This window comes from Macaca nemestrina, chromosome 3, assembly GCF_043159975.1.
Source record: "Macaca nemestrina isolate mMacNem1 chromosome 3, mMacNem.hap1, whole genome shotgun sequence".
Classification (NCBI taxonomy): domain Eukaryota; kingdom Metazoa; phylum Chordata; class Mammalia; order Primates; family Cercopithecidae; genus Macaca; species Macaca nemestrina.
The window spans coordinates 131252883-131277104 of NC_092127.1; the positions used below are offsets into that span (position 1 = coordinate 131252883).

At 35.3% G+C, this 24222-nt stretch overlaps 1 protein-coding gene across 1 annotated transcript; it reads right to left on the minus strand.

The window, feature by feature from the left end:
* LOC105463611 (transmembrane serine protease 11B) lies at positions 1-17619 on the minus strand. Its single transcript, XM_011710818.2, has 10 exons — positions 17477-17619; positions 14981-15096; positions 9538-9653; positions 9390-9457; positions 7851-8011; positions 6097-6135; positions 4594-4771; positions 2593-2852; positions 2100-2242; positions 1-1418 (listed from the first exon to the last, which is right to left on the minus strand). The coding sequence occupies exons 1-10, from the start codon at positions 17482-17484 to the stop codon at positions 1257-1259; spliced, it is 1251 nt and encodes a 416-aa protein (XP_011709120.2). The 5' UTR covers positions 17485-17619; the 3' UTR covers positions 1-1256.
* Positions 17620-24222: the final 6603 nt, after the last annotated feature.

Consider the following 24222-nt stretch of genomic DNA (forward strand, 5'->3'; position numbering starts at 1 on the left):
TGAAGAAAGGAGTATTTTTTTAGTTTATTTTAATGGCCTTTAAATTTTTGGTGACTTTTACATTTGGAAAATTACATAAGGTAAATTATTTGTAGAGATTACAAAGTTAACCATCCATATGATTGCACTTTTACTATAAGGAGATGCCACACAGTTCTCTGCCCTTGATGACCTCATATTATTTTGCTGAAAGCAAAAGCAAATGACAAAAGATGAATATGAAGAAAATGTTGTATAAATAATTGCCACTCAAAAGTCATTCTTTAATTCCTGACAAATTTTGGATCTAAACTCAATGAGGACAAATTTGTGTAAGGATAAATTTATCAACTTATCACAGATGATGGAGAGTGACTTTAAGCAAATCATTTCTCTTCTCTGGTCTTCAGTTTCTTGATCTGTAAATTGAAAGACTCAGTCTAGTTGGACCGCTGATACTCCTTCTTCACTGCAAGATTGCATGATTTTATGAGGTACATGAATCATTTCACATATAAGTAAAAAATTAATTTACACTGTCGCACATATTCCAGTTTAACAAAATGAAATTATAATTGATATAATAAAAAGTAACTCATTTGATAAATCCCCTATATATGTTCTCATACTTTCAAAATTGATATTTTATTTTCTTTTGATTCTGGAAAACAAATTAAAGTCAATTCTGAATATAATGGTAAAATGAATCACAATTCAGTTATTAAGAAAAATTATATATTAGCCTTTTAGCCTTTTTTATTTTCTTCTTTTTTTTTTTTTTTTTTTTTTTGAGACAGGGTCTCACTCTGTTGCCCAGGCTGGAGTGCAGTGGTGGCGCAATCACAAATCATCACAGCCTCGACCTGCTGGGCTCAAGCAATCCTCCCACCTCAGCCTCCTGAATAGTTGGGACTACAGGTGCACGCCACCATGCCTAGTTAATTTTTGTATTTTTTTGAACACAGATTTAGTCATGTTTCCCAGGCTGCCTTCAAACTACTGGGCTCAAGCAATCCGCCTATCTTGGCCTCCCAAAGTGCTAGGATCATAGGCATAAGGCACTACACCCAGCCTCTTCCTATCTCTTACATTAATTTAAAAGATTAATAAATGCAAGGACAGTGTTTTAGCTATAACAAAATATTAATAAAGACATTTATATTTTTATATATAATAAAACAATTAGTTTACCAACAATCAAAATAAAGCTATCCCGAAGCCACAGATAAGGATAGCCTGCAGTTGTCTTTATGTTCCTTTGTATAATTCCTTTTCTTTCAGAGTCTAGTCTTGGATATAATCCAATTGTGATAAGAAGTCACTCGAGTATAGACACCTGGCTTATTCTTTTTACCACATTCATCACCCCAGCTTACTATTCCAACAAGATGCCAGATATTTCTGGAATCAGGGTAAGCTAGTGGTCCACCAGAATCATTCTAGAAGAAGAAAAGAAAAAAATGTTTCTTGTCTTAACAAAAACTTTCCTTTTACCTGTCCTGTGGAGTTGTCAATACCTCCTGAGCACTGAAACCAGTTCACTCTCTTTGGGCTTAGAACTCTGAAACCCTTAAGATTTTTTTTAAACACAAGACAGCTACAAACCAGAGTATATGGCCTAAAACTGCCAAATGTTGACTTGAGCAAACCAGAGTTTGACTTATATAATGAGTGCAGCTTGAATATGGAGAAGGTGACTTAGCTACTTGCACTGAGCTTAAGTCTCTATGATGAAGCCTTTGAGGAACGAGTAGCATAGGCACATGCCCAGACTCCTGATGCATCTCTGGATAAAGAGAAGACAACATTCTAGGCCTGCAGGTTGCCTGGAAAGTAGGACAAAATTCACCTTGCAAACATCTTCTAAGTATTATTCTTTGTATGAATTCCTAGATTGGAAACTTCACGAGGGCAGGAGTGTGTTCACCTCCACATCCCTAGCATGTAGGCTAGTGTCTGGTACATAAATGGGATTAACATACTAATAGATTTTAGTGTATTGAAATACAAAGTTACTATGTCAATATCACTAACACAAAAAAAAAAAATTTATGTGGATAAAAACTTCCATTTGATTAACTGTTTGGGAGAAAACAATTGGTTAATGTAACTAGACATACCTGACATGCATCAGCTTCTCCTGACATAAATCCAGCACATAACATTGTATCAGTCACAAAGCCAGAGTATGCATACGGGGCATTGCAAATTTTGTTGTCAATAATCTTCAAAAAGGCTTCTTGAAGTATCACTGGAAATGAACCTAAAAGCAATAAGTACTGCATATTATGCAGATCTTAGACTTTGCTGGGACAAAGAATATCTACAGGATAAAGCAGATTCTCTTGGTCACCAAGAGTCAGGCCAGTCCCAGGTTAGATTAGTCTCTTTCAGGTGTTTGTAATTGTTGGCTGCCTAACATAATTTCAATTTTTCCAATTCCTATTCCTAGAGATATTTTAGAAAGTGAAGACAATTTGACATCATGCTTTTTGTCCTACCACTTGGTTTTCTTTTCAGTATATTTACTGATTGATTAATGGCATGAGGGGATGATTGATTGATTAAACAGTTATTCCCATGCAGCTATTATGATTTTATAAAAAAACTTACCATTCATGTTAAGTGTTCCCCATCCTGTAACAACAACACTGTCATTTTCTGAGAGCTTCATTTTGGCTTCAGGAAGACAAATCCTGCGAACGTACTTCGTAAAAGAAACTTCTTCAGCAAGCTGCACAAGGGCAATATCATCATGAAGCCCAGGACTGCTATAATTTTCATGAAAAATAATGTTTTGGACTTTCCGTGTCATATATGGTTTATTTACTACAATCCCAAAGTTGACAGTCCAATCTTTTGAATTATTTTTCCTAGAGGACACAATGTAATTAGAATACACTCAGTTTCTGGGTCACAACAGTGTTCGTAGTGGTGATTATCTCACAAATTTAAGGCATGAGGTTTCCAAACAACACTATAACCCACTGAAATTCTATTTGGAAAAATATCTTTGACATGGAGCTGTTGTAAATGTTGCAGTCACATAAAAATAATGCTGAGGACTCTGACTTGTCAGATTTCTGCCGATCCTTTCAAGTAGAGTCACTGATGTTTTCCCCTGCTTCTTCAGTTCCATCCAGTTTCTAAACATTTAATTTGGTCAGGAATCACATAAGCATCCTCAATCCCATAAGTGGATGGGGTCCAAAATTAGTCTTATTGCCACATACCCTCGGTTTCAATAGCTACTTTTTTGACCCTCACCATTCTACCACCCTCAAGTAGGCCCTAATGTCTATTGTTACCTTCCTTGTATCCATATGTACTCAATGTTTAGCTCTCACTTATAAGGGAGAACTGTGGTATTTAATTTTCTGTTCCAGCGTTAATTCATTTAGTTAGGATAATAGCCTGCAACTGCATCCATGTTCCTGCAAAGTCCATGATTTTATTCTTTTTTATGGCTGCATAGTATTCCATGGGGTATATTATCCACATTTTCTTTATCCAGTTCACCATTGCTGGACATCTAGGTTGAATTAATGTTTTTGCTATTGTAAATACAGCTGTGGTGTACATACAAGTGCATATGTCTTTTTCGTAGAACAATTTATCTTCCTTTGGATATACTCAATTTTTGGGTCCAGGTTAAATTTTACATCAGATGGATATGCTGTCTTTCTTCTTCAAATTTCCATAGTACTTACTATCTTTGTAATATATGTTATGTTTACAACACTATGCAGCCTTGTACTTTTAATATATGACATTTAAATTTTTTCAACTAGATTATAAATTTCTGGATGGCAAGACAAGGAAGCACCTAGTAACTGGAGTCAGACATACTTAAATTCACATTCAATTTCTATTATTTAAGAGCTAGGCTGGGCACGGCGGCTCATGCCTATAATCCCAGCAATTTGGGAGGCTGAGGCAGGCGGGTCACCCGAGGTCAGGAGTTCAAGACCAGTCTGACTAAAACAAAAACAAAAACAAAACAAAACAAAAAAGGCCAGTCCGACTAACATGGTAAAACCCAATCTCTACTAAAAATACAAGAATTAGCTGGACACGGTGGCACGTGCCTGTAATCCCAGCTACTCAGGAGGCTGAGGCAGGAGAATCATTTGAACCCAGGAGGGAGAGGTTGCAGTGAGCTGAGATCGCGCCATTGCACTCCAGCCTGGGCAACAGAGTGAGACTACATCTCAAAAAACAAACAAACAAACAAACAAAAGAGCTGAGTGATCTTAGGCAAGATTTGTCACCTTTCCTGAGTGAGCCTTGGTTTCCTCGTCTTCAAATAGTTTAAACTATACCTTCCATACAGAATTGAATGTTGTGATTAAATGAAATGATGTTAAGTAAAGCACTTAATGTCAGGCCAAGGTACCTATTTGGAAAATGTTAATACTTCCATTCGCTTTTCTCTCCTTCCCTAATTTAAATGCTTTTCCTGCTCTTTAATTATGCAGGTGATCGTAAATGTTCTATATGATTGTAAATTTTATATGGTCTTGGTGAACCTTGACACAGTAAGTTAACCCCTACATACTATCCAAAATAGTTTTGCACCCAGCATCCTTCATTTAGTCAAATGTTCAAACTTACTTAGCAAAGCAGTGAGCTGCAGATAATAGCCACCTGCTGCTGATCAGAGAGGCTCCACAGTAGTGATGGCCTTTCCATTGCATGCTGGCCTGCCATGGCCATGCCCCCAAAAGGGCATTTTTTCCATTCACGATTCTGTTGTCAGTTATGATACTGTTGGCTAGTTGTCTCCCACAACCTAGAGAAAGGATTAATTTACACAAGAGCAGGTATCTTTGATTATGCATTATAAAAAATATATCATTAAAAATTACTTGAAACCTTCAGTGATTATTCAACATCTTCTAATTGATGATGTTTCTTTCCTACAAGATATTCCTGTGTTGGTTCTGTATTCTATCTTGGTTTGAGTGGTTCTTACTTATTCTCTTTTCCAGTCTCAAACATCTTTCAACCACTATCTTTTGTTGTGTCTATGTGTTACAACTCTTGTCTCTAAGCAGATTCTTGAAGGTGGAGACTTTGCCTCATTGGTGTCTACATCTTGCATAGTATATGCACTGCTGTCTGTAAGACACCATGTGAACAAAAGATACTCCATAAATATCCATGGAGTGAATGAATGCATGAATGTACCTTGTGGACAACATGATACTCTAAAGAGAATGTATTTAAAAGATGTAACCGGACAGTGATGTGCTCCCATTAGGCCCAGCTAATTGGGAGGCTGAGGCAGGAGGATTACTTGAGCCCAAGAGTTCCAGGCTAGTCCACTATAATTGCACCTGTGAATTGCACTACAGCCCACACAACATAGCAACATCCCACCTCTAAAGCAAAAAATAATAATAATGTTTAAGATGCAGAACTGTTTTTATCTTTAATAAATATATTTTATATAGCCAGGTTTTATATTTTCTTCTTATCCTAAATTGTCATTTCCTTCAGTCTTTCTCATTTTAACATATTTAAATATGATACTTTTCACTCACAATTTTATTATTTGGAATCAATTCTTATTTAACTTTTTATATATGTTTAAATAAATGTTAAAATTAATAGACCACTGTTTTTCTTTTTTTTTTTTTTTTTTTTTTTTGAGACGGAGTCTCGCGCTGTCACCCAGGCTGGAGTGCAGTGGCCGGATCTCAGCTCACTGCAAGCTCCGCCTCCCGGGTTCACGCCATTCTCTTGCCTCAGCCTCCCGAATAGCTGGGACTACAGGCGTCCGCCACCTCGCCCGGCTAGTTTTTTGTATTTTTTTTTTTTTTAGTAGAGACGGGGTTTCACCATGTTAACCAGGATGGTCTCGATCTCCTGACCTCGTGATCCGCCCGTCTCGGCCTCCCAAAGTGCTGGGATTACAGGCTTGAGCCACCGCGCCCGGCCAATAGACCACTGTTTTTCAAAGAGAAATTCTAAGTCAATATCTAGTATATCCAGTAATTTGGAAAGTGTGTTATGGGATTTCCACATGATATATTTCAAATATTTTTAATAGAAAAATAATGAGAAAATACCTGTGAGTTCATCAAATTTATAATAAAAAGGTCCTTAACTTACAGTTGTTGGTAAGCATTTCAGAAGCAGCCTTGCTGATTTCTGAAAGTGAAACACAAAACAAAATATAAAATTGACCAAATACCACCAAGCAATTGACTTCAACCTAAGAACATAAATGCTAACTTTCCTAACCCAATATTGTCCAACATTTAACTATTTGGAGTAGTTCAGGTATTTTCAGCCCCTCTGACTCTTATTTGTTATATTACAGCCATCTCTCCATATCTCTGCTAGGTAGCCTAGAAAAAGAGAAAAAGGAATAAAAAACAAAAATCAGTCTTATGATTATTGAAGTAAAATATTCAGTGCTGTAAGAAGCTGGCACCCTTACAAATATTTTTAAGAGATCTTGGCAGGGATTTCTTCCCCATGATAATTCTCTTTACTCTGAAATGCCGAGAATTATATATATTTTAAGGAAAAATGTGCCAATTAAAATTATACTTCATCGGGCCTATCCTGCTTTTTAGGGAAATCTCCTTACTAAGAATGAATCATGAAATTTTGAGAACTTAAATTTAAATCTTTGTCCTATTGATAAAAGACTTCAGAGAGAAGGAGAAGAGGAGGAAGCTAAAGAAACACCAGAAAATGATGACTATACTCTATGGGACACAGAAAGAGAGTAAACAATGTATCCCTCTTTCCCAAAAGCTACTCACAGAAAAATTTTATTGCTCTTTTGAAAAGTTATACCTCAGGTTCACTTCTTACTAGTGATTCACTGGTAACAGGATCTTTATTGTGTGGCAAAGGAGCAGTAACTGGCAGATGTTGCTGGCCTTTCAAGTCCTCAAGGACGCTAGGATTAATAGTCTGGCTGCAAGAACCATGAAACTGGACTCTGAAACCACGTGCTTATCACCTAGCTGGCCTTTTAACAATCCAAGTGACAGTTTCAAGACCTTTGCAGAACCTTCACGATCTTTACAAACTTCACTTTCTGTAAGGAGGCAAAATCTTAACATTTTCTTCCCTTATTTTCTAGGGAATTTTCCAGACAATTTTTTTTTCTTTAAAAGTGGTATTACTCCAGTTTTCTCACAAGAATCGGTAAGAACTCGCATCCCCAACATTGTTCTTACTCCTGCAGTCTCCTTACTGAAACACCAAGAAAGCCCTAAATCTGCTTTCTGTCATGAGATCCTGGCAAAAGTAGGGAGAAGAAAAGAAAAATACTTTGCCTGGGCTCCGTGGCTCACGCCTGTAATCCCAGCACTCTGGGAGGCCGAGGCGAGCGGATCACAAGGTCAAGAGATTGAGACCAGCCTGACTAACATGATAAAACCCCCTCTCTACCAAAAATACAAAAAAATTAGCCAGGCATGGTGGCAGACGCCTGTAGTACCAGACTGAGGTGGAGAATTGCTTGAACCTGGGAGGCAGAGGTTGCAGTGAGCCGAGATCGTGCCGTTGCACTCCAGCCTGGGCAACAGAGCAAGACTCCATCTCAAAAAAAAAAAAAAAAAAGATACTTCAGTTAGAGCCCTTCACCCCCTTTCCCATGCATAATAGCCAAACCCTTCCAAACTTACATCCATGCTTGCAATGTAACCCTCATTCCTATCATTCTTGAGACAATGATTCCTTGGCACTGCCCTTTCCACTACCAAGTCATTGCTAGGGGTGACGGAGTTAGGTACGCATATTTTTTTCCCAAATTACTAAAACTCTTAGTTCACTTTTTAGTACTTTAAAAAAAAAATACAGAAAAAAACCTATGTAATAGAAAATAATGGAAATAAGTCAAATACCCTTGAGTTTAATGGAAGCGGGAACTGCGTTCCAGGATGCCATGTTGTTTTTCAACATCTGATGTAATATAGCCTTGATTTTAGTCCTCATGCTAACTCTCTCTGCTGGAGGAAACTTGAATTTCAGCTGTAACTGTACAGTTGAACCATTGGCATTAGGCCTAGAAACAACAGACATTTTTTAATGTACTGTTTCTTGATCTTTTAGAGGTTTTGTGAACATATTAAATTTCACACATTTTAATTATCACATTTTCTTTACATATATTAAAGAAAAATATACAGATACTATCTAAACATGTATAAAATGCAAAGATACGTAAAAAATCTTCTAGTATATCTAGTTCAGACATACTATTCAAGGAAGAAAATATAGACCACAAACTAAAATCAGAATATTTCAAACACATACAGGAAACGGAATACTGGCCAAGACATGATTGGCATGAAGTCTTACTATAATACAATAAAAACCAGTGCTCTCATACAGAATTTCTCTAATAACTTCATTTTAGAGAAAGAGATCAATGAGAAAGTAAAGGTAGGGCAGGGAAGCATTCAAAACATAATTTCCAGCATGTGTTTAGAAGCCAGTGCTAAACTTCTTCCCATGGTTTTTTTATACATAACCAGTATGCCCACAACAGATTTATGCAATGAGAAAGCTCAGAAAGAGAATTCTAAAGCATGAAGAACATCTCGATTATATATTCAGTACACTAATTTTATTAATCAGGAAAAGAGATTACTTCATTTTGGAAGACTTTCAAACCAAACCATATCAATCAGAATTTTTGAAAATATCCATAATTTCACTTTCAAATAATCATGATCAATTATAGGGTCTTTGAAGGTTTTTGTTTATCTGTAGGTAAGTAGGTTGGTTAGGTCAGCTGGATTTTTTGTTTGTTTTGTTTTGAGAGTTCAGAATTCTCCAGAATAGATATTAACAATTACCAATTACAAGTGAGCTCTACCCTCATTACTCTTCCCCCATACACCATACCTTCCTCCCTGCATCCCTCCCTACCACCACTATCTTCAGGCATCCTTCATAGGTATGTCTATACAGATGTTATCTTAAAATATTGTCTTTGTTCCACAGTCATTGCAAGAATGAAAATTATTAAGGAAACTAAATAGGATGTTTTTAGGGAAGGTATGGGCTAAAAACAAACCAGTTGAATTATTTGTTTTCCATGGAGTTATAATTTTCTTTCATCATAACAGTCAGTTAGGACTGACCACCACCAATAACCTTATAATTCTTTTGCAGGTATGAAGATTAAAGATTTGTGTATAACGACTCTTGCCTAGAACAGAAATTTGCTAGATACAGTGATACTTTCATTCATGGAGAACTTGATTTTTCTTTTTCTTTTTCTTTTTTCTGTTTCCTTCGTTCCTTCCTTTCTTTCTGTTCCTTTGTTTCTGTTTTTCTTTATGTTCGTTTTTTGGTGTTATTGTTATCTAAAATCAAGGTTGTATGATATATCACCTACTTTCCTTTCATAAAATCTTGAATGAACTTGTACTTACAGAAGTTTGATGACCTCAGATTTGATATATTCCTTATATATACTGGAATTTTGAAATGCATTTAACATCTGACAAGAGAAAAAAAGAGTCACCATATATATTTCAATCAAATTTATGATAAAATTAACTTTAAAAATCTCTGATTTACCTTAGTCTCAATATCTTTGCTTAGATTTGTGCTGGCTTGTGAAGCTACATTTTCACAATTGTCATTGTACGTGACTCCAGAAATATGAAAATCACCTTGATAATAGTAAGTCTTCTCTGCAAAATTAAGGAAAAAAAAAAACCTCAATGAATTTTAAAGTGGAAAGTGACTTTAAAGCAATTTATACCTCTGCCTCAACATTCAACCCAGCTTTAGAAATAATCCATTTATACCTCTGCCGCAACATTTATACCTCTGCCTTAACCATTTATACCTCTACCTCAACATTCAACCCAAGTTTAGAAAAAATCCAAGGGAGGGAGAAAAATAAAAGGAGAGGAGTGAACAATAGTTTATTCCAGAAATGGCAAATCCGTATCGTTCATTCAATGACCCCACCTTTCCCTTTATGTGATAATAGACATTACTGTCCTGCCAAGTCCAGATATACCCTCAGCACCCTTCTCAAAACAGCAATGCCCGCAATCACTAACAATCCACCTGAGTATGCACTAGAGATAAAACATCTTTTACATGTATAGTCTAAACTCAGCCTAGCAATTACCCAATTAATCTTTCTAAGCAATTTTAATACAGGAAACATACAAGCATCAGTCATCCTTCACTTTCTGGATGATATACCCTGTCTTGCACCCTTTTGCATGCCCTTTGCCTGCTGGCCTGGTTTCTATTCCTTGATGTTATTCCTGGAGGACTCCATAGTGCCATTATTATATTATTATTATTATTAGTAGTAGTAGTAGTAGTAGTATACTTTAAGTTCTGGGATACATGTGCAGAACGTGCAGATTTGTCACATAGGTTTACACGTGCCATGGTGGTTTGCTGCACCCATCAACCTGTCACCTACATTGGGTATTTATCCTAATGCTATCCCTCCCCTAGACCCCCACCTCCCGACAGGCCCCGGTGTCTGATGTTCCCCTCCCTGTGTCCATGTGTTTTCATTGTTCATTTCCCACTTATGAGTGAGAACATGCGGTGTTTGATTTTCTGTTCCTGTGTTAGTTTGCTGAGAATGATGGTTTCCAGCTTCATCCATGTCCCTGCAAAGGATATGGACTCATCCTTTTTGTAGCTGACTAGTACTCCATGGTGTATACGTGCCATATTTTCTTTATCCAGTCTATCATTGATGGGCATTTGGGTTGGTTCCAAGTCTTTGCTATTGTGAACAGTGCTGCAATAAACATAAGGGTGCATGTATCTTTATAGGAGAATGATTTATAATCCTTTGGGTATATACCCAGTAATGGGATTGCTGGGTCAAATGGTATTTCTGGTTCTAGATCCTTGAGGAATCACCTCACTGTCTTCCACAATGGTTGAACTAATTTACTCTCCCACCAACAGTGTAAAAGCATGGTGCCCTTTTATTTCTCTACAGCATATGATAGGTGGTGCTTGCTGTGTGTCACAAGGTCTCATATCTCCATCTTTTCCTTTCCCCAAATATAAACTGTTTCACCTGGTACATTAGGTCACCACAATTTAAAACAGGACAAATCTTTTAAAAATAGGAACTGCCCAGATGTGGTGGATTATACCTATAGTCCTAGCACTTTTTGAAGTCGAGGTGGGAGGATTGCTTGAGTCCAGGAGTTCAAGACCAGCCTGGGCAACATAGTGAGACCCTGACTCTACAAAAAATATTTAAAATTACCAGGCATGGTGGCACACGCCTGTAGTCATGCTACTGAGGAGGCTAAAGTGGGAGAATTGCTTGAGCCCAGGAGTTCAAGGCTACAGTGAGCTGTGATTGCACCACTGCACTCCAGACTTGGTGACAGAGTGAGACCCCCATCTCAAAAAAAACAGGAACTAATATGAAACAATGCCCTGTTTTGTTTAAGTAATTAGCCATTCCTGTATTTTGAGAGCACTTGTGCTTTTGATCCACCTTTACCATACACCATGTAGTCGCTAAGTGACTGAAAAGTATGATCTCCTGAGCTGAAATAATTTGTTACCCTATAAGTTAGAAATAACTTTAAAATAAAATAAAATAAAATAAAATAAAAACTGGTTTCTTATATTTCCATAGATTCCTATATTTTTCCTTATGGTAACCAGTACATACAAAAGCCCCAATGCCAAAGTCTGTCTGAGAAGTTTCCTGAAAAGACAAATGCATATGAAGCTAGAGGAGCTAGTTCCAGCCCCATCACAAATCAGCTGTGCTGTCTTGGTGTATTTAACCCGCTGGGATTTTCTTTATTAATTACAAAAACTAAATTGGAGCCTGGTGCGGTGGCTCACGACTGTAATCCCAGAACTTTGGAGGCAGAGGCGGAAGGATTACTTGAGGTCAGGAGTTCAAGACCAGCCTAGCCAACATGGTGAAACCCCATCTCTACGGAAAAAAAAAAAAAAAAAAAAAGAAAAACTTAACTTGGAGTGTTGGTGCATGCCTGTAGTCCCAGCTACTTGGCAGGATGAGGCAGGAGAATCATTTGAATCTGGGAGGTGGAGGTGGCAGTTAGCTGAAATCGTGCCACTGCATTCCAGCCTTGGCAATAGAGTGAGACTCCATCTCCAAAAAACAAAAAAACAAAAACAAACAAAAACTAAATTACAATAAACTCTAGCACCCTCTTCTTTCTACTATTTTATCATTTTGTCTGTGAAGTTTGTCACCAAATGAATTAAAGTAAATAATTAGAATCTGCTAACTTTGTGTTACACCCAGAATGCTGAACCAGGGTATTTACAAGTAGTTAGATTAATTTGTCAAAAGTCTCATACATCATGCCCAGATTCCAAGAAACCATTATGGTTAGATTTCTGATTCCAGTTATGATTTTACTGGAGAATTCTATCAGTTCAAGGTACCATTTTACAATTAATTTTCACTTGATTATTATTATGGATTGAATTGTGTCCTCTCCAAAATTCGTATGTTGAAGCCCTAAACACCAATGTAACTGTATTTGGAGACATGATCTTTAAGGGGGAATTATGGTTAAATGACGTCATAAGGTTGAGACATGAATCCAATAGGACTAGTCTCCTTATAAGAAAAGAAAGAGAGACCACATCTCTCTCTCGTGCATGCTCTCTCTCTCTCTCTCTCTCTCTCACTCACTCACTTCATGCCATCTCCCAAAATACACACAGAGGAAAGGCCACAGGAAGGCACAGTAAGAATCCAGCTATTTGCAAGCCAGAAAAGAGGTCTCCTCGGAAACCAACCAGCATATTGGTCTTAAAAGTCCAGTCTCCAGGATTGTGAAAAATGTCTGTTGTTTAACCTAGCCAGTCTGTGGATTTTGATATGGCAGCTTGAGCTAATATAATTATTTAGATAAACTGAATGGAAGTCTATTCCATATTCTATACTGTGGTCAGTGATTTTCAGTTTTACAGACATAGAAACATTAATCTTTACATGGTAAACTGCCCTCCATTTCAAAGTTTATAAAGTCTTTTTTCTTAAGATAGACATTATTTTATTACTTCTCTAAAACACTGTTTTATACTAATAGATTGTAACACCACCTATATATCATAATCACTACAGACTTTCCAAAAGGCATGCATGGGTAGGTCCTGCCCTGGTCCAGCTGAATCAGCTAACCTAAGGGTAGGCCCTAGGGAATAAACACTACTTCAAAAGCGCTCGACAGCTGATTCTGAGAAGAAGGTAGGGTTTGGAACTATTAGATAAACTATCTGAAGAATTATGAAATTGGTTATACATGTGTATATAATCTTTTGGAAATAACATTGTTAAGTAAAACGGTTGAGAAAGAGATGAACCAAAGTCATTCTAGAATAATGATCTTCATGAAATACTTATTTCTGAGTTAATTGAAAAAGTGGAAACTCAAAAGTTTAAAAAAAATTGATTGAGAAATAATAGATGTATTTAGACAGGGAAACTAATTTCATACTCCTTCAATGAGGGATTACAATAGCTGCCAATCAGCTAATTTCATACCACTTAAATGAAAGATTACAATATCTGTTATCCAGCTTAAGTTGTTCTCAATATTAACAAATATTATATTCGTTCCTAAGCCAGAGTCCTAGAGCAAAAACCCATCTTTCAAACTGACTTCAAACAACTTTTACTGCAGAGTTTGTATCCATTTTTACTTCACAAGGAGTGCAGTTCAAGTAATTCAACTTTAAGCAATTTAAGCTACTCTAGCCTTATATCTGAAATAGTAGGTGGTTGACCATGTAGAGGCATTCAAGGGTGAATTCTCGTCCCATGCACCTCCTGCTCCAGCCAGGGTGCTGTAGTTCCCCTTTGCACCACTCCTTTCCATTAAGACACTGCTTCCCCAGGAAAGGGGACCTGTTAAGATGCAAAGTGTATATTGAAAAACTGGATTTATTCACAAGGGCTTGATTTTGAAAACTCAGAGTGCTGTCTTTAAGGAAATTTTGTGAAGAATGTTATTTTTTAATGAGTAGAGGGAAAGAAAATTTCATGGATAGATATGGCCGACAGGAGATTGAGCACCCATTATCCTTCTGAAAGACAAGTCTTAAGAGGACTGAGGAGAAACAAAGGAAAAGAAGCCAGGTTGAAAGAAAAAAATGTCATTTTTGCTAAGTCAGCCAAAATTTATTGACATTGCATTATTGTATAGGGTTACATATTTCAGAGATATAAAGCTCAGAAAAATCATGATAAAGTGGTATAATTACTTAAACTATTAAGTATATTAATATGCTACTTAAAAGCTTGTGATATCAAGCAAGTCATTTTACTTTTCTGAGCCCCAGTGTACTGTATGTGAAAATAAGGATAGTGGTAAAATCTGTCATCCCTAGCTCACAGGATTATTGGGAAGATAAAGTGGAACAATGGATGTCAAGTTTATTTTCAAACATTAAATAACTACACAAGTTTAAGGACTTATTTTTCAGAAAGGTAAAAATAAATTGGAAACTAAGCTTTGTGAGTATACTGTTAATAAAAGTTTTAAAACTAAAACCATGTTTGTGCAAACATTTAGCCATTCAACCATGGTTGACTATCTACTATTAAAAGAGTTATTTGTAGATTTGTAGATTTTTCATTGTTACTTATTCATCATATCTTAATAACCAATAGCAGAATTGAGCCAAGAAGAGAAGGAATCTCTAAAGTGTGAGATGTATTTACTACAGGATGTAACAATTCAACTACAAGCCTACTATAAGCTCCTTTAATGACAAGGAATATTGACATCAAAGCATTGAACATTTGTCTTGCTCCTGCCCCCATAGTTGGTGATATAATTTACAAGGAGGCCTCTGATTCAAAAAATTTTATAAACTTCTGTATTATAATAAACTGTGTTGAAATAAAATAGTAAGTAAATAAGAAAACTCCCAAGAAGAAATTTAATGTTCATGGTTTTTTTTTCAATTTTTAAAACTAAAAGATTTATAGCAAGGATGAAAATTGAAAATAATCTATACTGACCAACTGCCAGAAAATGAACAAGAAGACCAATAGTTACTCCCAAGATTGCTGCCACTCCAAGAAACATAAAGATCGTAGTCCACAGTGGCCAAGATCTTTGGGAAGATATGCTGTGCCTATGAAAGAGGAAAGAATTGGTTCAAATCAGATAATAACAATCAAAATCTACCTGCCTCTCCTTCAACTCATAGTACATGAATTGTAATTTATACATTGGTCCTTTACGTTACTTGAAAACCTAGAAACCTCAAATGCCTCAAAGAGGATAGACCATAATGCTCATTCACTTAACAAATCATTATTGAGCCCTGGTTAGCTACTGGAAATATATCGATAAGCAAAATAGACATGATTTCTGTCCTCATGTTGCCAAAGAGAAAGTGACTTGCTTTTTTAAAAAACTGAAGCAGGTTGCAAAACATTAGTTGTAGTCTGATTGTATTTTTGTAAACTACAGCCATATCATGCACAGGGACATATAAAGACTTATAGACACAATTAAATACATAATATAACAAGTTTTAATTATAGGTTTGATAAATGCAGATGGAAACACCATGATGTCAACTGCAGTAATCTCTATGTAATAAAATTATAGATTTTGTGTTTACTTTTAACTTAACTATATTTTCTAATTTTTCTTTTTTTTATTTTCTTTCTTTTTTTTTTTTTCTTTTTTGAGACAGAGCCTCACTCTGTCACCCACGCTGGAGTGCAGTAGTACAATCTCAGCTCACTGCAACCTCTGCCCCACTGGATTCAAGTGATCCTCCCACCTCAGCCTCCTGAATATCTGGAACCACAGGGGTGCACCACCCTACCCAGCTATTTTTTTTTGTATCTTTTTAATAGAGTCAGTGGTCTCACCATGTTGCCCAGGCTAGTCTCAAACTGCTAAGCTCAAGCGATCTGCCCATCTTGGCCTCCCAAAGTGTTGGAATTACAAGCATGAGCCACCACCCCTGGCCTATTTTCTATAATGTTTCTCCAACAAATGTAAATTATTTGCATAATATAAATTAATAGATCAGTTAGTTGTTTTATCATCAAAGTCAATCAATTAGATGAAAGAGAATTAGAAAATATGGTGGTTCTGCATCATACAGATAAAGCAGTGTATGGTTACAGTTACATTGTATGGCCACATTAAGCTTAATCTACATGAAGTTTGAACCCTAGTTATTTTTCATATCTTGAGAGATTATGTTATATAATTGTCCATTGGAGGAAGGGCTGTAACATAAACATTCATGATTTCAAATTCAAAACATCCTCAGCTGCTTCTTCAATCTCTATTCTGTATCATTCTAAATAAACCTTGCAAAAGAGAAGAGTTTGCAATCAGGGAACATATTTGGTGAATTACATATTTCCTGTGAATATGTGAACCTTTTCATTCTCATCCCATCCAGGACCAACTGACTTTTAGGTAGATACATCTTTGTTTCTGTTTTTTTAGCATTACCTTATACAACTGTGCAACTCCACCTAAACTTGTTCCCTTTTCACTCTGTTCTACATTCTTAATCCTACCTCTTCCTTATACCTCTTTATCTCTTTTGATGACTTGTTAATTAGTGTTTCCCAGAACCAACATTGTCAAAGCTCTTCAAAGAAACTCCTTCTTTCAGACACATTTCATGTAGTTTTACATACCAGAATTCTGTTGTTTAATATCAGCCTCAGATAAAAAAGCCTACTCAGGCATAGCATTTTTAATACAGTATTTATAACTTTATTAATATTTGATAACATGTTTCTTTTAATGACTATAAAAGTGCACTGTGACAGTAAGGTCTTAAGTTTGTTTTGCATTAGCTAGTTATAACAGTCTGGTAGCTCAGGCTTTCTGAGAATAAATAAACCTTTTTCCATAGAAAACTTTAAATCATTAGGGTGAGAATTGTGCATAAGGAGCAGAGAAGTGTAATGATCAAATGGGTAATGGCCTCTATCTTCACTTTCTCCTGGAACTTTGGAAAAAAGAGAGTCTACAAAAGGAAGTCATTTGGAAATTTATGAAGTTTTGAGAACCTGCAGTTTGCTGGTTGCTAATTCAAAATCTATATTGGAAAGTACATTATTCCAAAATCTATAATGGCATTCATATTTTTCATTAGTCCTAAGAAAACCTATTAATATTAGAAAATTTGATTTCAGTTACATTACTAGAGAACAGAAATGGTAGTGTTTTTATGAGTGATTATAAAAGAAATCTTATGCCTCATTTCCTTAAGATTTCAGGTCAATTATATATTTATATTCTTTCCCAGTAAGCAAAATTTTGCTGAATTATTATTTTTCTTTTTAACTTTTGAAAACTTTCCCAGAGATGTCAAAGGGCCTGTAGACCTCAGACAATAGCGTGTTTCTTGACAGTGTCCAGAAATAAAAACTGAATTATAAAAAGCAATCAATTAACAAAAAACTAGAACCCACTTAATGGCAACTTGCTAAACTTTGCAGACTTACTCTCCCCAGTGAAATCCCCTTTACCTGTACATAATGTTCTGATGTTGTGGCAGTATCAGGTATAATGGTGGTAATGATGATGATGAAGATAACGATAACAGTGATGATGCTGGTAATAGTGATGATAAAAGTTAGAATCTTCTGATGTAGCTTTTGACTTATGTGCTACATCTAGTGTTGCAGCTTGGTTTTTATGGGCTGGGAAAGATGTAGCGAACAACTAAGATGAAACTTGTCTGACTAGTGTTAATGACAGTCGTATTTCTATAGTTTTAAGATAGGAGTCACCCCAAGAATGACAAATTTCCTTGACTTGGCGATTCAGAAAAAATTACAGTCCAATTTGGTCACCTAAGATGTACAACCAGGAAATAGCTTTGGAGTCTATAGGGATAATCCTCACTCTGTATTTTACCAATTCCATTATACTACCTTGTCCCTTCTCAATTGAAACTAACTATAACTAGTTAAAAGTTTCCAATAAATGTCTTTCTACAATATGTCAATTTTAATATGGCAAATATTGCCATCATTCTCACGCAGATGAAATTCTATTTCATTGTGGCTTGCATTTGCTTTTCCTTAATTACCTGTGAGAATAATCATTTCACATATTTTGAGGGAATTTGTATTTTCACTTTTGAGAATCCTGTTCATAAGTTTAGCTTTTCATCAACAGGCAGCAGATGGTAAAAACAAAATGGGTTGCTAATCTTTTTTTCTTATAGTTATATGAGTTCCTTATATGATCTGGATATTAATATATTATTATACTGGATATTAACCTGTTATGTTCACCTATTTATTAATTACTTGTCCCCAGGGTGCAGCTTAACATTTCATTATGTAAAGAGATTTCAGTTCTTTAAAAACTTTAAGAATCAATTTACTTTTGTAATGACATGAAATGATAATTTAATTTTATATTGTATTAATTTGGAATTATTTTTTCTTACTAATGACCTGTTTTCCAAGTCTTTTTTATGGCAGAGTTCATCTTTTCTCTACGGATGTGTAAGGCCTCCTATGCCATATACAAAACCTGCGTGTTTCTTAACTCTCTATTCTGGTCTATTGGTCTATTTACCTTATCTTCTGTCAATACTAAATAGTTTTAGTTACTATAGATCAGGAGTCAGCAAGCATTTTCTGTAAAGCACTAGACAGTAAACGTTTGAGGCTCTGTAGGCCATATGGTCTTCACTGCAACTGTTAAATTTTGCCACTGCAACACAAAAACAGCCAAAAATGCTAAGTAAAAAAATGCAGGTCGGGCGCAGTGGCTCACGCCTGCAATCCCAGCACTTTGGGAGGCCGAGGCGGGTGGATCACGAAGTCAGGGGACCGAGACCATCCTAGTTAACACGGTGAAACCCCGTCTCTACTAAAAATACAAAAAATTAGCTGGGCGTGGTGGCGGGCGCCTGTAGTCCCAGCTACTCGTGAGGCTGGGGCAGGAGAATGGGGTGAACCCGGGAGGCAGAGCTTGCAGTGAGCAGAGATCTTGCCACTGCACTCCAGCCTGGGTGACAGAGCGAGACTCCGTCTCAAAAAAAAAAAAAAATGCAGCCATGGCTGTTTTCCAGTATTTACTTATGAAAGCAAGTGGTGAGCCGGGTCCATGCGTTGTAGTTTTCCAACCCCTGCTACAGATTACAGTAGGTCATGATTTCTGAGAGCATATGTTTTCTCAAACACTTCTTCAAATTTATATTGGTAATTCTTCACCTTCTATTCTGCCATATGCTTACTGGATCAGCTTATTAATTCCCATTATTAAGTCCCAAGAAGATAATTTGAGATTTTGAGACTTCGATAGAAATTCTGTTTATCTCACAGAATAGTTTGGAAAGATTCAATATCTTATATTGTTAACTGTTTATCAGCATGACACATCTTTCTATTTATTCATTAATTTTGTTTTGTCATTTTACTCATAAAGTGATATAAGGCACATCTTTTTATATTTATTCCTCTGTTTGAAGTTTTTCTCATAGTCATTAATATTTTTCCTATTAAATTTTCTGATTATTTATTGCTAGTGTATAGGAACGTTACTGATTGGTATTAGTAGGTAGCGTGCCCAGCAAATTTTAGTTACTTTTAAAATTAATAGCTGTCTTTAGATTCTTTGAATTTTCTATATGGATGATTATGTTGTCTATAAATATTAAGATTTCCAAATATCATTCAGTGCAGTCCCTTCCTTTCTTGGATTGGCTTTCCTTCAGTTTCTGATATTTTTTGTCACTGTCCACTGCCTTCATATGGTTAATTTTTATATTATTTTCCTAAGTTTATAATTATTAACTCTAGAAGGCCTCAATGTAAGGTAGTTTGCCATTACCAGAATGCTTTAACAGTAACTTTTAAAGAACGGAATTTATTAATTTTAATTTAAAATTTATCAATCTTTTCTAAGTTTAGTGTTTTATGTATACCTGTATGTGGTCTAAGAATTATTTGCTTTTCACAAAGACATTCTCTCATGCTTTGTTCTAGAAACTTTAATGAGTTACCATTTGCACTTAGATTAATAATTCACCTAGAATTTACTTTTGTGTACATGATGAAGTGGGAGTAAAGGTGTACTTATTTTTATTGGATTTTAATTTTGCCATTATTTTGCCATATCACACTGCTTTAATTATTGAAATTATAAAAAGTCTTGATGACTGGTAATATAAGTCCATATTTATTTTCCTTGTTCAATGTTGTCTTGGCTATTTTCAGTTCATTGCATTTACTTATAAATATTAACACTATCTGATCAATTTCTAAAGAGAAATCTCTAGAATTTTGTTGATATTGCACTGAATGTACAGATAAATTGGAGGATAATTGGTTTCTTAAAATAGTAAAGCTTTCAATCCATGAACTTGTATACATTTGTCCATTTAGATTTTCTTTAATTTTTCTCAATATCTGGATAGAAGTCATACATGTTTCCCTAGAATTAATTTATGGGCTTCATATTTTTCTGTCCTATTATAAATAGTATTATTCCTTGAATTTTGTGTTACATTTGTTGCCAGAATATTGAGATACAATTGATTTTTATATAACAATTGAAAATGGATTAATTTATTAATTTTTTTGTTTGGACATCTTTTGAAATTTTTCGTATACATGTACATCATCTTGTCATCTGCATAAAAACTGCATAAAAACAGTGTTACTTCTTTTCCTTTGTTTATATTTTTTATTTTGATTTGTTTGATTAAATGATTTTTTTTATTTTTTTTTTTTTATTTTTTTTTTTTTTTTTTTTGCTTATGGCATAGAATTCCAGTTCACTATTGAATGGAATGGTGATAGCAGGGATTCTTTTCTATTTTCCCAATTTCAGAGAAAGACTTTTAGTATTTCACCACTAAGTAGAATGTTTTCAGTCACTTTATCAAATTAAGGAAATTCTCTTGTTTTTTGTTTGCTAAGTTTTTATAATAAATAGAGTTTGAATTTGACCAAATCCTTTTGTCTGCATTTATAGAGATAATCATGTCTACTTTTATCTTATGAATGTCGTGATCTACGTTGACTCATATTCAAATGTTAAACTAACCTCGCATTTCTGGAATAACCTCAAGTTGATTGCAATTTATGACACATTTTATATACCACTGAGTTTCAGATGCTAATATTTTGTTTAAGATTTTTTGATATATACTTCTGAGAGACAATGACACATAGTTTTCCTGTCTTTTATTTTCATTGTTAAGTTTCACAGCTGAGATTATGTTAGCCTTATAAAACAAACGGGAAAGTAACTATTTTACTGCAAATTATTTGAAAAGGTACATATATATAAAAAAAAGGCAGGTTGCCAAAACTAATATGGTACCATTATAAGGAGAGCTACCCGCCCTTCAGGGATACCACATTTTGGACTTTGCATAAACTTGAAATAAACTTTTCTTTTACAAGCCCATCAAGATTTGAGAATTTATCTGTTGAAACAGATAATACAAATATCTATAACTAATAAAGATCCTATTTGATGTTTATAGTCAATTAACTTTTTTAAACACCTTAAAAAAACTTAAATATTTTAAACTGATATATAATGTGTTTGTATTAAATCTCAATCATTTCACGTGCATTCATTCTTCCTTTTGATTTGCTCTAATATCAGAAATAGCCACTGTGGACTGATGAGGTTCTCTAACTTTCCACGGGCGAGCAGTGTTGCTGCTGAAACAGGATGATTCTTTCTTCCGTCTTGAACAAAGCCTAAAATGTCAGTGTTTATGCCATTTTCTCCCTATAGCTTCGTAGCCACAAACGATTTGTCAGTTATGAAGGAGTAGCACATACATCACGTTGTGCTTATGGTCTCATTGAATCATCATTCTTTAAATGAATGAGTTAGTAAACATACATTTGTTCCAAGGACACTCCCACAGACTGCATGTCTCAGTTTCAATTGAACCTGAAGTCTCGATGTCAGCTTGGGTAAGAATTAATCAAATGCTCTGTAGCAACTGGGATTATCCACCTCATGACAGCACTTCCTCTTCCTGGGTTTCTGTTTCTTTAAAAGCTTTACCATGTCATTCACATGTAGATATACTTCAAAATTATTCAAACCAACCTTAAGACTTACAACTGAATCTTCTACAGTAACCCTGGCCCACATCCATTTTATAGTTTTCTGAGATCAAATTGCATATATCTCATAATAACTAATTATTACATATTCTTCTACTTGTGTCATATTTGTTTCCCCAAATAGATTATAAATTCCTGGAGTGTAGGGTTTATGTTTTATACTAGTTTCCATACCTTCCATGTTCTTAGTAAGCAGTGACAGGTTAATTATTCAATCTTTACAACATGGAAGAGAAAGAAAGACCCTTTCTCCTCCCCTGTTTATTTCTACATAGTATTTGGTTCTTATTAGCATTATTTTCTTTTCATTTGCAATAATATTTTGAGTTAGATTGGCTGGCAAAGTAACAGAAGCCTTTTTTCATCCTCAGACATCTTTTACTTATTTATTTATTTGCTTATTTATTCATTATATATAATAGACTTCATTTTGTAAAGCGGTTTTAGGTTCACTGCAAAATTAAGTGGTAGATACAAAGATTTTCCATACATGCCCTCTGCCCCCACACATGCTTAGCCTCTCTGTTTATCAACATCCCCCATCAGAGTGGTACATTTGTTACAACTAATGAACCTAAATTGACATATCATTATCACCCATACTCCATAATTTACATTAAGGTTCACTCTGGGTATTGTACATTCTATGAGTTTGGACAAATGTATAATGGCATGTATCTACCATTATAGTATCATACGGAGTAGTTTCACTGCCCTAATAAATAACCAAGAGGCCGTTTTTACTACACTGTTCCTTGGTACACTCACTTCTAATAGGATCTACTTCTCAAAAGATCAAAATCAGAAGCTCAAACTTATCGGTAGTGTCTATCATGACCCAGCTCTAGGGAATTACTTCACATTTTTCAGACTCATGAGACATATCTTGCAAACCAAGATGTCGTTTAGTTAAAATGGGAGGTACCTATTTCCTGCTTATGGAATGCATGATACATAAGAAGAAAACTCTCCAGGAACCTGGGTTTCCTTCTCAATAAGCATGAGATTTTACAAGTAATACGTATATGTCAAATCCAAGTATTCTGGAATGTAACTGCCCACTTCTATAATCCTTTTAGATTAAAACATCATTTTTACACATTGGTAATTTTTGTTACTGAAAATATAACTTGAATATATTAATTTTTTTCTTTTTTTTAACAGTCACTTTAGCTTCAGATGATTGTATAAACTGCTCGTGCTAAGGAAATTAAGGGAAGATTGACATGCTTTGAGAATCCTTGTAAATATAATGAACGTTAATAAAAATCTTTTGATTGTAAGAGACTAAGTTGCTGTTTCATGAGTTTCAGTCTCTTTTTAAAATTAATTACCTCCTAAGGTACTAAGAATATTTACAAATGAAACTGCTGAAGTATTACAGCTGTTTACAGAATTTTGATGATTATTTAAATGAGAGAAATATGAGAATGGAGATAATACTTTATTTTTTAACTGGGAAAAGTTAGTATTGAAAACCATAGGCCGGGCAAGGTGGCTCACACCTGTAATCCCAGCACTTTGGGAGGCCAAGGGGGGTAGATCACCTGAGGTCAGAAGTTCGAGATCAGCCTGCTCAACATGGCGAAACCCCATCTCTACTAAAAATTAAAAAAAAAAAATTAGCTGGGCATGGTGGCAGGTGGCTGTAATCCCAGCAACTTGTGAGACTGAGGCAGGAGAAATGCTTGAATCTGGGAGGTGGAGGTTGCAGTGAGCCGAGATTGCGCCATTGCACTCCAGCCTGGGCAACAAGAGCGAAATTCTGTCTCAAAAAAAAAAAGAAAGAAAGAAAGAAAGAAAACCATTTGACACTGAGCCTGATATCAATTTTGAGGGGAAAAAAGCCACAATAAATTCCTAAAAGTATGGCTGGGCAAATCTAAAAAGACTAAAAAAAAATCTAAAAAGACTGCAATTATTACTTTGAGCCAACATTGGTTCACTTAATAATTATTGTTTAAATAGATATCCTAATAACCTCTCAGAATTACCTGCCTTAAAGCAGTAGGTTTTTCCTGGTTTAAGCTCTGATTTCCACATTAGTAGCACTATCTAGAATCCTACCTATATATTTCCCTATCGAAAGAGTCAATTTTTCATGGCACAAATGGAATTTATATAGCACTGCCTTCATATTTATTTTTAAATATAGAACT

Bases quoted from the DNA above. Each gene is read 5' to 3' on its own strand.
- LOC105463611 (XM_011710818.2), bottom strand. The intron at 9,654-14,980 runs GTCAGTATAGAT...TTAATTTTGCAG, and splicing joins TGTTCATTTTCTGGCAGTTG to AGAAGACTTACTATTATCAA. The intron at 8,012-9,389 runs GTAAGTACAAGT...TGTTGTTTCTAG, and splicing joins TCTGAGGTCATCAAACTTCT to GCCTAATGCCAATGGTTCAA.